This window comes from Pyrus communis, chromosome 17, assembly GCF_963583255.1.
Source record: "Pyrus communis chromosome 17, drPyrComm1.1, whole genome shotgun sequence".
NCBI classification, from domain to species: domain Eukaryota; kingdom Viridiplantae; phylum Streptophyta; class Magnoliopsida; order Rosales; family Rosaceae; genus Pyrus; species Pyrus communis.
The window spans coordinates 8,745,341-8,758,356 of record NC_084819.1 but is presented as its reverse complement, the minus strand read 5'-3'; the positions used below and the strand labels follow the sequence as shown (position 1 = coordinate 8,758,356).

Genomic DNA, 13,016 nt, shown 5'->3' with positions numbered 1-13,016 from the left:
TGTGTCGGCTGGCTGTATGAATCATAAAATTTCACCGTGAACCCTTCGATAACAAGGTGCAACCGGAAAAAAGCAAAAACAATTCTCAGAAGATTCTTGGGTTTTTAGTCATTTAACATTAAATACTATATTCTTGTATTATAGTATTTCAAAATTAAATACTTTCTTGGGTTTTTAGTCATTTAACGTAATGTTTGAAAAGTTTAATGTTTGGTACAACCAAGCCTTTTCAATATTAAGTTGTGTCGGCTGGCTGTATGAATCATAAAATTTCACTGTGAACCCTTCGATATCGATAACAAGGTGCAACGGGAAAAAAGCAAAAACCATTCTCAGAAGGTTCTTGGATTTTTCTCAACTATACATAACTTTTTCAACCAGGAGATGTGAGATCTTAACATACTGTCATTTGCAGGATATCATTCCACTGTATATTACAACATCATGGTAACACCATCATAGACACAGCAATAACATCATCTTACCAATTCAAAACGTAACCGCCATATATACATCATCTAAAACATTACTTACCAAAACATTTCATTATACAGAGTACAAAATACAATTGAAATCAAAACATCAAACTTCATGTCTATTTAACTGCAAGAGTGTAAACTCACCTCCTATAAAACCCTCTATCCTTAAAAGCAGCTCCATCTTTTCGGCTCTTGTTCAGTATCAGGGTCCGTTCCCTTTCCTTCTCTCGCTTCTCCCTTTCCAACCGTTCTTCTCTCAATTCCTCCAATGTCTTCTTCCCACTCTTGTTCTTCTTCTCTTTATCTGCTCTTGACGATTCATCATCTTTGGCACTCTCTTCATTTGCATCCGCACTCAGCCTGTCAAGGTACCAAGGCAACTTAACTCCTTTGCCAGCAACTCCATAACCCAACCTATACTTTTCATCTTCTGCTGTCACAACCCTCGGCTTCGCCTCCTCTTTCTTCATCTTCTTATTTTTCTTAAATCCATCTTTACCCTCTCCTCCCTCATTCTCCAACCCCTTAGTAGGATAAAAAAATTTAATCCCTTCGAAGAGATTAATATGACCAGGCTTTGATTCCACTGCAGCAGACTTCGACCCTACTGCAGCAGACTTCGAATCCACTGCAGCAGGGTTTGATTCCATTGCAGCAGGCTCCTCCTTCCCTTGGCTCACCGGAGCCAGGCCACGAGCAGTCCGGAGCTGTTCAAGGCGAAACTCAGCATCCCGCTTTCGTGACTGTTCACGCTTGAGCTGCTCCTCTTTGGCCGCAGCCTCTTCGTCCTGCCGTACCTTCTCTCTGTTATCGAAGTTGTACACATTCCACCGCTTCTGAGGCAGAATATTCAAACCTCCATGACCTCCCATCACAAATTTTAAACTCCAATTGTACACTCACCTGCGTAGAATATGTAAAACCATCATTCGGCCTTTCACAAAAGAAGGGGTTAAATTTTAGGGTTTCAGAGGCCTCTGTGGAATTGGGTCTTCCAATCATAGGTATGCAAAAGAAAGACGATTTCAAGGTAAATTAGTGAATTTATTAGAACTGGTGAATTTAAGACGAAATTGGAAAATCCAAATTAAATAGAAATTAGGGTTTTGCTGCAACTAAATACAACTGGTGAATTGTGCAAATCGAAGAAATAGGAATATGATAAGAAAACTTAACATGTATAAATCGAAGCAAAACCAGAGACGATAATAACTTACAGTTTCTACTTCAACCGGGAAAATCCCAGAAGCGATAATGTTCTCAGAAGCGTAAAAGGGCCCTCGCCTTCTCCAGCGAGGTTCGGTTGTGCGTTATTTATACTTTCGTTGGATTTCATTTTATTTTATTTACGAGTTTGCCACCCGGCTGATTTCAGCCCAAATTTCGATTAATTTACAAGATTGCCACTGGGCTTAAGAACGGGTCTTCGCTCTTTGGGCTGGATCTGGGCTTTGACTCGTGGAGAGAGAGGGAAGGGCGACAGAAGGGTTGAGAGGGAGAGGTTCGCCGGGATTTCGGGAGGGACATGCGGGTGGGTGTCCTGTGGCTGATGCGTCGATCAGAGGGTTGTTGGGGGGAGGAGAGGAGGGAGACAGAGGGACTGACGGATTGGAGAGAGATGGGAGGTACGGGTTTGGACTGAGTGAGAGAGGGATTTAGCTAGATCAGGACCTATGGGATTTTCTCCGATTTTATCCTGGTTCGGCTGCTGGGTCCACAATCAGTAAAAGGCACATGAAATATGGTATTGATTTCAGAGCCTTTGATTTCCCAGATTGTCTTCACATATCGATTGTCATCTGATGCGAGATTTACTTGACACTCAAATTAAACCCTCGTTTGACAATTGTAGTAGAATGGATAAGTGAGGGATCGTTCTAGACCGGGGATTAGGAGGGCTTGCTAAAACCTTCTAAATTGACTTAAAAACATAAAAACTAAATTAAAATACTCTTAACAAGACTACTATGACTCAGAATGGCTTTGAAAAACTCAAATTGTCTAAAACAATCAAATTGACTCAAATAGAAGCTAGAACTTAATTTAGACGAATTTGCAATTGTTTATGACTCCAAAAGCTTAAAGATACAAAAGTAAAACAAATACGAATGATTAAGACTTAACAAAATAGGGGGGGGAATTGTGGTTGGACGATATTAAATTAAAAAGACAGAATATAATTAAAGGCAAAATGTAAATATGAATGTGATAAAAATATGGATGATGGAATAGCTAAGGGGTTCTTCTCCACACATGTTACACTTGCAATACAAGATTGATTTTCGGTTGGTCTTTCGATAAATTATGAAACTCAATGCTCCAAGTTAATTAGGTCTACTTACATTAACTTTCAGATTTCCCTAGATTCGTTGGATTGAATGGAATACGCATTACAACCAATTTATTCTTAATCAAAGTCCCTAACTATGGAATACGCATGATAGAGACATTCAACAAAGATCATTAAGTTCAACGGAAATCATAAACATTGACGAGGCATTCGTTACTATGGAATACGCATGAAACTTATGCCAAGAATTCGTTTAACGCGATTGTTTATAAGCAACCTCCACTACTTGTGAATATAAGTTCGTAACTATTAGGTGAAACTCACTTATATTCTAGCGTCATATTCATTCAAACGGTTAAACAAATTGAATCCACAACTTATGAAATTCCATCCAAAAGTAATCAATTCATATTGCAAGCATAAACATGTATTTTGAATCACCCCCTAGCTAAAGGGGGTTTAGTTCCTCATAACTTTGAAATCAAAGAAACACCTAAACATTCCAACAACTCAAACGTGAATTGTATGAACGTTTAGGCACTCTTCTCTTCCATTCTCATACGTACAAAACAAAGAGAATTAAATTTAAACTTTGAAATCAAAGAAACACCTAAACATTCCAACAACTCAAACTTGAATTGTATGAACGTTTAGGCACTCTTTTCTTCCTCGTTGTTGTAGCACAAGGTCTAAGGTGAGCTTTGGGGATTATGTGAAGTGTTTTGGAGGGATGGGAAGTGTTGGATAGTGGCTGCAATGAAGGAGAAAAACTGCACAGAAAATGGAAGGGGAATTGCGGCAATGGATGTGTATTTGTGTTGTGTGAAGTGTTGTGAATGGAAATATGAGATATATGAACTAGTTTAAAGGGCTAGGGTTTAAGTACATAGAATGGGCCTAAAATAGGTTGGTTTGTATGGCATAATGTGTTATGTGATTGGGTTAGGGCCATTGTTTTGTGTCTTCAAGTGCATACAAGGCCTTCAAATTCGTCCATCCTCTTGGCTCCATGGATAAGCTATCCAATCCATGCCCAAAAATGCTCCAAATGGCCTCAAAATGCACTTACTTGCTCCCTAGGCCCTTAGAACCTGAAAACACACAAAAGAAGCATAAAGGACTAAAATAACGAGAGAAACATAACGTAAATGCACGAGAACAAGCCATTTAAGTCGCATGAATATGCTCCTATCAAATACCCCCACACTTAGCTTTTGCTAGTCCTCGAGCAAAACAGAATAAAAACGAATAAACAAAACGACACTAAACACGTAAAACACAACCTAAACCTTCCAACAACCGTCTTAGGGATTTCCAATGCACATGACATGTTAAAAATCATCATTCTCACAGATTTTAGTCATCTTCACACTTAAGTACATTCTTAATCATAGTCACCATATACTAGTTCACAATTAAGCATTTAAAACCATGTTTTGAATGTAGTAACATGCCTTAGAGAATTTGCTCAATTTCTTTCAAGATATGCACTCAATTTTTACTCAGATTTTCTAACTACACACCCTAATCTAGTCATATGTGAGAAGATTGATGTAAACATGAAAACGACACTCACATATATGTATCACAAAGAACGCAAATTCTGGAGTTAATAATCAAGTTTAGATATGATCTCATGAATGGAATGCTACTACTTAGACGCGAGAACCAGTGACACCATAAGCTCATACCAAGTTCAAACTCCACAAATTGAAATACACAACACTCAAGATAGAAGTCAAGGGTTGTAACGGGGCTTGGGGTATGTGGATAACAAAGAAGGGATATGGAAAACAAAGGTTCTTAAAGAAATAGTGAGCAAGCATTTGAATCAACTTAGAATTCACTTTTGAATGAAAACTCAACTTTTGAACAAAAAGGGAGAATTTAGACAATTTACGCCCAGAATTGGTGTTTTGGAACCTTTCTTCAATCACTTATTCTTTTCTCTTTTTTTTTTTTTTCTTTTCTTTTTTTTTTTTTTTTTTTTTTTTTTTTTTTTTTTTTTTTTGAATCTCAAAACAAAAACACTTAAACATTCTCTCCCCCACACTTATTTTCTTTCATAATGTAACTCAAAAGGAATTCAATTAAGTCATGCTCACTATCTTTTAAGAACAAGGGTAAGGACGGTCATATTCTAGGTTAGGTGAAGATAAAGTGGGTTAACAAAGAACATGGGTTAACATGGCTCAACGGGGGTAAAACTTACAACATATACGAAATATGGGTAGCGAGGTTATTTGGCTATGGTGGCAACTACACAACTTCATCTTGATATATGTTATGCAAATCAATAACATGCTTTGAATGAAATGGGCATGAGTTCTAGCATTTGGAACTATATGATGAAACGCCTTCTAAGCAGTAACCAAGCAAAGAATAATGAGATCATGCAACGATTTTAGAAAACAAGAAATCACAGATTATACTCTCCAAAGAACGTTATAGGCTCAAGTCTCTCAGGGTTGTAGCGTTTGTTTGAGTTCCTTCCTTCAAGCATGTTACAAAAACGAAATTTTTTTTTTTTCTTTTATGATTGCATGTGAAATCATACATTATAACCATAACCAAGCATATACCAAGAGTAAATCAAACTTTTCTCTATGTTTATAACTCTTTCTAACCGTCATGCAATTATAAACCAAATCCTTATCATTGTGTTGGAAGGTATCCTAAGACACAAACACACACACAAAAACAACTTTAAAACAACTCTTTTTGGGTTTTTCAAAACAATTTTTCAAATTTTTATGGGATTTTCGAATTTTTAAGACAAAACACTCTAAAAACGCTTAAAACAGCAAGAAACAACATGTGAAGTGATAGGTGAATAAATCCAACGAATTTGCATCAAATATACTTAGTTACCCCCCCCCACACTTAAATCAAACATTGTCCTCAATGTTTTAAGCATAGATTCACACAAAGCATAAGTAAATACACAAAAAGCACTTAAACATACTAAACATGGCATAATGTAATTAACAAAGAGAAGAGTTTAGAGACGCAAATCTGGTTATAGAGTGTAAATTCCATCTTCTCCTTGGTAATTGCATTGAGGCTTTGATCTTTGTGATTCCACAGGCTTACTCTTGAACTGGTTTCTGCCCATCGTTGATTTTCCTTTGTGCTACTTCTTGAACTGGGCAGCAAGATGGTTCTTTTGGTCTCCCCCGAAGGTCTGAGCTTACCCCTTTGGTCTGTTTCTTTGTTCAATCTTTCCAATTCGTATTGAAAAGGGTTGGAGGATAACTCAGCCTATGTTTGTCTCCACATGCTTCAATGTATCATTTTCACTTGCCTTACTCGCTCCCCTTTGCAGAAGTGGTCCCTTCTCCGGAAGTGTATCAACCGTTGAAGATGACTACTCGAGAGCAACGCTAGGTAAGCAATCAGGAATAGATTCCAGGCAGTTGGCTCCAGATCGGAAGACTGACTCCAAGTGCCGGCTGATTGCTTCTTTTACTTTGCCATGCGAGTAAGAACAAGGACAAAGAAAAAGACAGGGAAAGAGCATGATATGAGATACTTTTGCTTTTGACCTTGATGATATGAGATACCTTTGCTTTTGAAGAAGCGGTGAATGAATCAGCACATGTATTTGTTGTGCTGCTTCCTCCTGGGTCATCTGTACTCCAGGTATCTGGTATCATCTTTGGGGAAGAAGAAAATTTTGAGTATTTCAAAAGGCTTTGCTGGGAGTGCGCCCTCAGAGGTGAGAGAGAGTTGGTGGGCATTTTCTTCAAGTCTGCCTTGCCATAAGAGATGAAGGTCGACAAATATAGGGATTTTCTGAATAGCAAGTGGTGATACTATTCTTTTACCCTTTGTCGACAAACGTCTCTTCGATTTCTGAACGAACGGCTCTTCGATTTCTGCATGGCAAAAGTAGTCACGGGTGCGGCTCTTTTGACAAAGCTGCACGCGTTTTCTGAAAAGCAGAGAAAGCGTCGCCGAACTTTGCGCTTGTCGGCTAAAGACGTGTAAATGAGATGATGGCCTCCACGTGTTATCAGCTTTGTCAGATATCTTTTGACAAAGCTGAACGCGTTTTCTGAAAAGCCGCGAATGCGTCGTCGAAATTTGCGGAGGAAAATCCGGATCTCTGAATCGGTGGACGCGTCGCCATGGCTTTTTATGGAGCTATCGATCACCCCAACAAATACACTCTGAAGAAATCCCATTCTTGAAAAATCGACTCCGGCCCTTTGAGAATTAACTTCATCCACCCCTTCTTTCTGAACACTTTTGAAAAATGGCAAACTCATCGAACCTTAGCTTGGAATTGAGCCTTAGCAGTGATACGGGCGTGCCGCGTCAAGGTAACGTATGGCGCCCTTCTTTCTTTTCTTCTAACGGTCCTCTCACAGGTGAAGACTCCGTGATGCAGGACGCCACAACAGCTACAATAGTAGCTAGGAACCTCCTCACTCCAAAAGATAGTAGGCTGCTGTCAGGACGGTCCGATGAGTTGGCCGTTCAAGAGTCCCTCGCACTTAGTGTTCAGTGTGCGAGTTCTGTGTCCAACATGGGCCAACGCCTGCTTGCCCGCTCCCGTCAGGTGGAATCATTGATGGCAGAGGTGGAAAGTCTCAAGCAGGAGATCCAGCAGCTGAAGTATGAGAATAGAAGTTTGCACGTGCTTGCAAACAACTATTCGACGGGCATGAAGAGGAAGCTTGATGAGCTGCAAGAGTCTGAAGGTCGGATTCACAGTGACCGTCAAAGGTTTTCGTCTTTCCTCCAGAGGCACCTTTTTCCTGGCTCATCCAGCGCTTGGCCAAGTATTGAGGCCTGGAGTGCTCTATCTTCGATGCCTCCCGCTCCTATGCCTTCCGTTCCTACGCCTTCCGCTCCGATGCCTTCTGTTCCTACGCCTTCCGCTTCAAGAGTAAAGCCACGTAGTGGGGCCTCAAGCAAACAACCTTTGTGAAGCACCATCTTTCTTTGTTTAGCAGTGCCTATCAATAAATCAAACATTTTCTCAATGTTACAATCATAGACTCACACAATTAATAAACAAACAAACAATAACAAACAAACAAACACTAAAACACTCTAAAAACGCTTAAAACAGCAAGAAACAACATTCTAAGTGATAGGTGAATAAATCCCACGAAATTCATGCAAATATAAATTGTTTACCCCCCCACACTTAAATCAAACTTTGTCCTCAATGTTTTAAGCAGAAAGTCACAACAGAGCAAGCAAATAAACAAATACGAGAAAGAAAGCAAAGTAAAGGCAGTAAAGAAAAAGAAAGGAATAAAAATAAGTCTCTTAAAGGGTTTTCCAAGTTCTTCTCTATTCGGATGCATGGGTTGCCTCCCACGAAGCACTTTCTTTTACGTCTTGCAGCCGGACGGTACCTCCGTTTAAGCTTGACTAGGTTCCACGGCATGGAGGGGTACCTCCTCCACGACATGCTCCTGAAACATCTCGTAATAGGGCTTCAATCGATGCCCATTCACTTTGAATTCTTGCTGCGTCCTTGAACTTTTGATTTGCACTGCACCATGAGGGAAAACATTAGTAACAACAAACGGGCCAATCCATTTAGAACGCAACTTACCAGGAAACAAACGTAGGCGAGAGTTAAAAAGTAACACTTTCTGCCCAACTGTGAAGGTCTTGGTTCGAATCATTTTATCATGGAATGCTTTGGTCTTGGCTTTGTACATCCGGGCATTCTCATAGGCTTCATTCCGAATCTCCTCAAGTTCATTCAATTGGAGCTTCCTATGAACTCCCGCTGCATCTATGTCCATGTTGAAAATCTTCACGGCCCAATGTGCCTTGTGCTCTAACTCTACGGGCAAATGACATGGCTTACCATAGACGAGCCGAAAAGGTGACATCCCAATGGGTGTTTTGTATGCCGTACGATATGCCCACAGTGCATCATCTAAACGTAAGCTCCAATCCCTCCTTGTTGGTCCAACGGTCTTCTCCAAAATTTGTTTGATTTCTCGGTTAGACACCTCGGCTTGGCCATTTGTTTGAGGATGGTAAGGTGTGGAGACCTTATGGTTGACATGGTACTTTCTTAGCAACGCCTCAATGGTCCGATTGCAAAAGTGAGACCCTCCATCACTTATGATTACTCTCGGCATTCCAAACCTAGCAAAAATGTTAGTTTTCACGAAATCTGCAACCACCTTAGAATCGTTAGTACGGGTGGCTTTTGCTTCCACCCATTTAGAAACATAATCAACGGCTAGCAAGATATAAGTGAAACCATAAGATGGAGGGAAAGGGCCCATGAAATCAATGCCCCAAACATCAAAAATTTCAACATTAAAGACAGGGGTTTGCGGCATTTGGTCCTTGGTACTTATGTTACCCATTCGTTGGCAACGATCACAAGACATACAAAAGGTTCTAGCATCCCTAAATATAGTCGGCCAATAAAAACCACACTCTAGAACCTTGAGGGCAGTGCGTTGTGTGCCAAAATGACCACCACATGCATATGTGTGACAAAAGCTTAGAATTGAGTGAAATTCAGAATTATGCACACATCTACGTACAATTTGATCTGAGCAATACTTCCACAAATAAGGGTCATCCCAAACATAGAAACGTGCATCATTTTTAAGCTTATCACGTTGGTGCTTGTTTAGTTCATTTGGAATTTGTTTAGTCACCAAGTAATTCACTAAATCTGCATACCATGGTTCACTTACCTCAATGGATAGCAGCTGCTCATCGGGAAAAGTTTCAGGGATAGGCACGGCATGTTCATGCTCCTCGTGGATCATTCGGCTTAAATGGTCAGCCACTACATTCTCGCTTCCTTTCTTATCCCGGATTTCAATATCAAATTCTTGAAGAAGAAGAATCCAACGGATAAGCCTCGGCTTTGCTTCCTTTTTCGTGAGCAAGTACCTCAAAGCTGCATGATCAGAATAAACGATTACTTTAGTACCAATTAAATATGAACGGAATTTATCTAAAGCAAAAACCACAGCTAGAAGTTCTTTTTCCGTCGTGGAGTAGTTCAATTGGGCATCATTGAGAGTCCGAGAGGCATAGTATATGACATGCGGCCGCTTGTCTCTTCTTTGTCCTAGAACAGCTCCTAATGCATAGTCGGATGCATCGCACATGAGCTCGAACGGAAGGCTCCAATCTGGAGGTACAATAATGGGGGCCGAGACTAGCTTCTCCTTGAGTTGGTTAAATGCCGAATTACACTCTTCATCAAACTTGAATGGCACATCTTTTTGAAGTAATCGGCAAAGAGGGTTGGACATCTTGGAGAAGTCCTTGATAAAACGCCTATAGAACCCTGCATGGCCAAGAAACGAACGTACCTCTCTAACCGAAGTAGGAGAGGGTAAGTGACGTACAAGGTCTATTTTCGATTTATCTACTTCAATTCCTTTTTCTGAAACAATATGTCCTAAAACTATACCTTGTTTCACCATAAAGTGACATTTCTCCCAATTCAAGACAAGGTTAGTTTCAACACATCGTTTCAAAATTAAGGTCAGATTATCCAAGCAATTATCAAATGAACTCCCAAATACACTGAAATCATCCATGAAAACCTCAATGATCTTTTCAACAAAATCGGAAAATATACTTACCATACACCTTTGGAAAGTGGCCGGTGCGTTGCATAAGCCAAATGGCATGCGACGATAAGCAAATGTTCCAAAGGGACATGTGAATGTGGTCTTCTCTTGATCATCCGGGGCTATCACAATTTGGTTATATCCAGAGTATCCATCAAGAAAACAGTAAAAAGCATGACCGGCTAACCTTTCGAGCATCTGGTCGATGAATGGCAAAGGAAAGTGATCTTTCCTAGTCATGGCATTTAGCTTCCGGTAATCGATACATACGCGTCATCCAGTCTGAATGCGTGTAGGCACGAGCTCATTCTCATCATTCTTAATAACAGTTACTCCGGACTTCTTGGGAACGACTTGAACTGGAGAGACCCAATGGCTATCGGAGATAGGGTAGATCACTCCGCAATCCAAAAGCTTGATTATTTCCTTCTTCACCACTTCCATCATCGGAGGGTTGAGACGGTGTTGAGCCTCTCGAGTTGGTTTAGCCCCCTCCTCAAGAAGTATACGGTGCATGCATGTGGTAGGGCTTATTCCTTTAATGTCGGCCAAAGTCCACCCTATGGCCGTTTTGTGCTCTCGCAGCACCCTCACAAGCTTCTCCTCCTCCATTGCCGTGAGACTTGATGAAATGATGACGGGCAATGTTTCGCCTTCTCCCAAAAACACATACTTCAAATGGTCCGGCAACGGCTTAAGTTCAAGCGATGGTGCCTGAACAACAGAAGGTAGCATCTTAGTGGAAACTGAATTTGAAAGTGAGAGTGGAACCTTACCATATTGTTGTGGCAATGACTCAAGGGCTGCCACAACCTCAATTATTTCTTCACTAGAACCCATTGCAAAGAATTCCTCCTCATTGCCATGGCCTTGCATTGGCCCAAATCCTTCATTTTTGCGTTCTATGGCCTTAGTGATGGTTGTTTCCAGGGCGTCCTCGTTCAATTCTTCAAGGTATACCTGCGCCAAAGAATCGATAACATCAATGGAAAAACAAGAATGGTCATCAACGGGATATCTCATAGTTTCAGAAATATTAAAATCAATCACTTCCCCATCGAATTCCATTGTCAAGGTGCCTTTGTATACATCAATCTTCGTTCGGGCCGTCTTCATGAATGGCCTACCAAGGAGAATCGGCAAAGATGTAGAATGGGCTGAATCCTCCATGTCTAGGACGTAGAAATCAGCCGGAAAAATTAAATGGTTCACCTGCACAAGCACATCTTCCAAAACTCCTTTTGGATACGCGTTAGAACGATCGGCCAATTGTATAATTACACCATCTTGTTTTAATTCACCCAAATTCATAGATGCATAAATAGAATAAGGCATGACATTTATGGATGCACCTAAATCAAGCATGGCATGTTCAAAATGATTATGTCCAATCACACAAGGAATCGTGAAACTACCGGGGTCTTTGCACTTGGTAGGCAGTTTACGTTGCAAAACAGCGGACACATTCTCGCTTAACTCCATAACCCAACCTATACTTTTCATCTTCTGCTATCACAACCCTCGGCTTCGCCTCCTCTTTCTTCATCTTCTTATTTTTCTTAAATCCATCTTTACCCTCTCCTCCCTCATTCTCCAACCCCTTAGTAGGATAAAAAAATTTAATCCCTTCGAAGAGATTAATATGACCAGGCTTTGATTCCACTGCAGCAGACTTCGACCCTACTGCAGCAGACTTCGAATCCACTGCAGCAGGGTTTGATTCCATTGCAGCAGGCTCCTCCTTCCCTTGGCTCACCGGAGCCAGGCCACGAGCAGTCCGGAGCTGTTCAAGGCGAAACTCAGCATCCCGCTTTCGTGACTGTTCACGCTTGAGCTGCTCCTCTTTGGCCGCAGCCTCTTCGTCCTGCCGTACCTTCTCTCTGTTATCGAAGTTGTACACATTCCACCGCTTCTGAGGCAGAATATTCAAACCTCCATGACCTCCCATCACAAATTTTAAACTCCAATTGTACACTCACCTGCGTAGAATATGTAAAACCATCATTCGGCCTTTCACAAAAGAAGGGGTTAAATTTTAGGGTTTCAGAGGCCTCTGTGGAATTGGGTCTTCCAATCATAGGTATGCAAAAGAAAGACGATTTCAAGGTAAATTAGTGAATTTATTAGAACTGGTGAATTTAAGACGAAATTGGAAAATCCAAATTAAATAGAAATTAGGGTTTTGCTGCAACTAAATACAACTGGTGAATTGTGCAAATCGAAGAAATAGGAATATGATAAGAAAACTTAACATGTATAAATCGAAGCAAAACCAGAGACGATAATAACTTACAGTTTCTACTTCAACCGGGAAAATCCCAGAAGCGATAATGTTCTCAGAAGCGTAAAAGGGCCCTCGCCTTCTCCAGCGAGGTTCGGTTGTGCGTTATTTATACTTTCGTTGGATTTCATTTTATTTTATTTACGAGTTTGCCACCCGGCTGATTTCAGCCCAAATTTCGATTAATTTACAAGATTGCCACTGGGCTTAAGAACGGGTCTTCGCTCTTTGGGCTGGATCTGGGCTTTGACTCGTGGAGAGAGAGGGAAGGGCGACAGAAGGGTTGAGAGGGAGAGGTTCGCCGGGATTTCGGGAGGGACATGCGGGTGGGTGTCCTGTGGCTGATGCGTCGATCAGAGGGTTGTTGGGGGGAGGAGAGGAGG

At 40.9% G+C, this 13,016-nt stretch overlaps 2 protein-coding genes across 2 annotated transcripts; both read right to left on the bottom strand.

The window, feature by feature from the left end:
- Nucleotides 1-428: 428 nt before the first annotated feature.
- LOC137723155 (uncharacterized) lies at nt 429-1,782 on the bottom strand. The gene is made up of 2 exons (XM_068462328.1): nt 1,697-1,782; nt 429-1,382 (listed from the first exon to the last, which is right to left on the bottom strand). The coding sequence occupies exon 2, from the start codon at nt 1,349-1,351 to the stop codon at nt 620-622; it is 732 nt and encodes a 243-aa protein (XP_068318429.1). The 5' UTR covers nt 1,352-1,382; nt 1,697-1,782; the 3' UTR covers nt 429-619.
- Nucleotides 1,783-11,793: 10,011 nt separating this feature from the next.
- Nucleotides 11,794-12,731, bottom strand: LOC137721968 (uncharacterized). Its single transcript, XM_068460984.1, has 2 exons — nt 12,646-12,731; nt 11,794-12,331 (listed from the first exon to the last, which is right to left on the bottom strand). Exon 2 carries the CDS (start codon nt 12,298-12,300, stop codon nt 11,794-11,796), a length of 507 nt encoding a protein of 168 aa, XP_068317085.1. The 5' UTR covers nt 12,301-12,331; nt 12,646-12,731.
- Between the last annotated feature and the right edge of the window lie 285 nt (nt 12,732-13,016).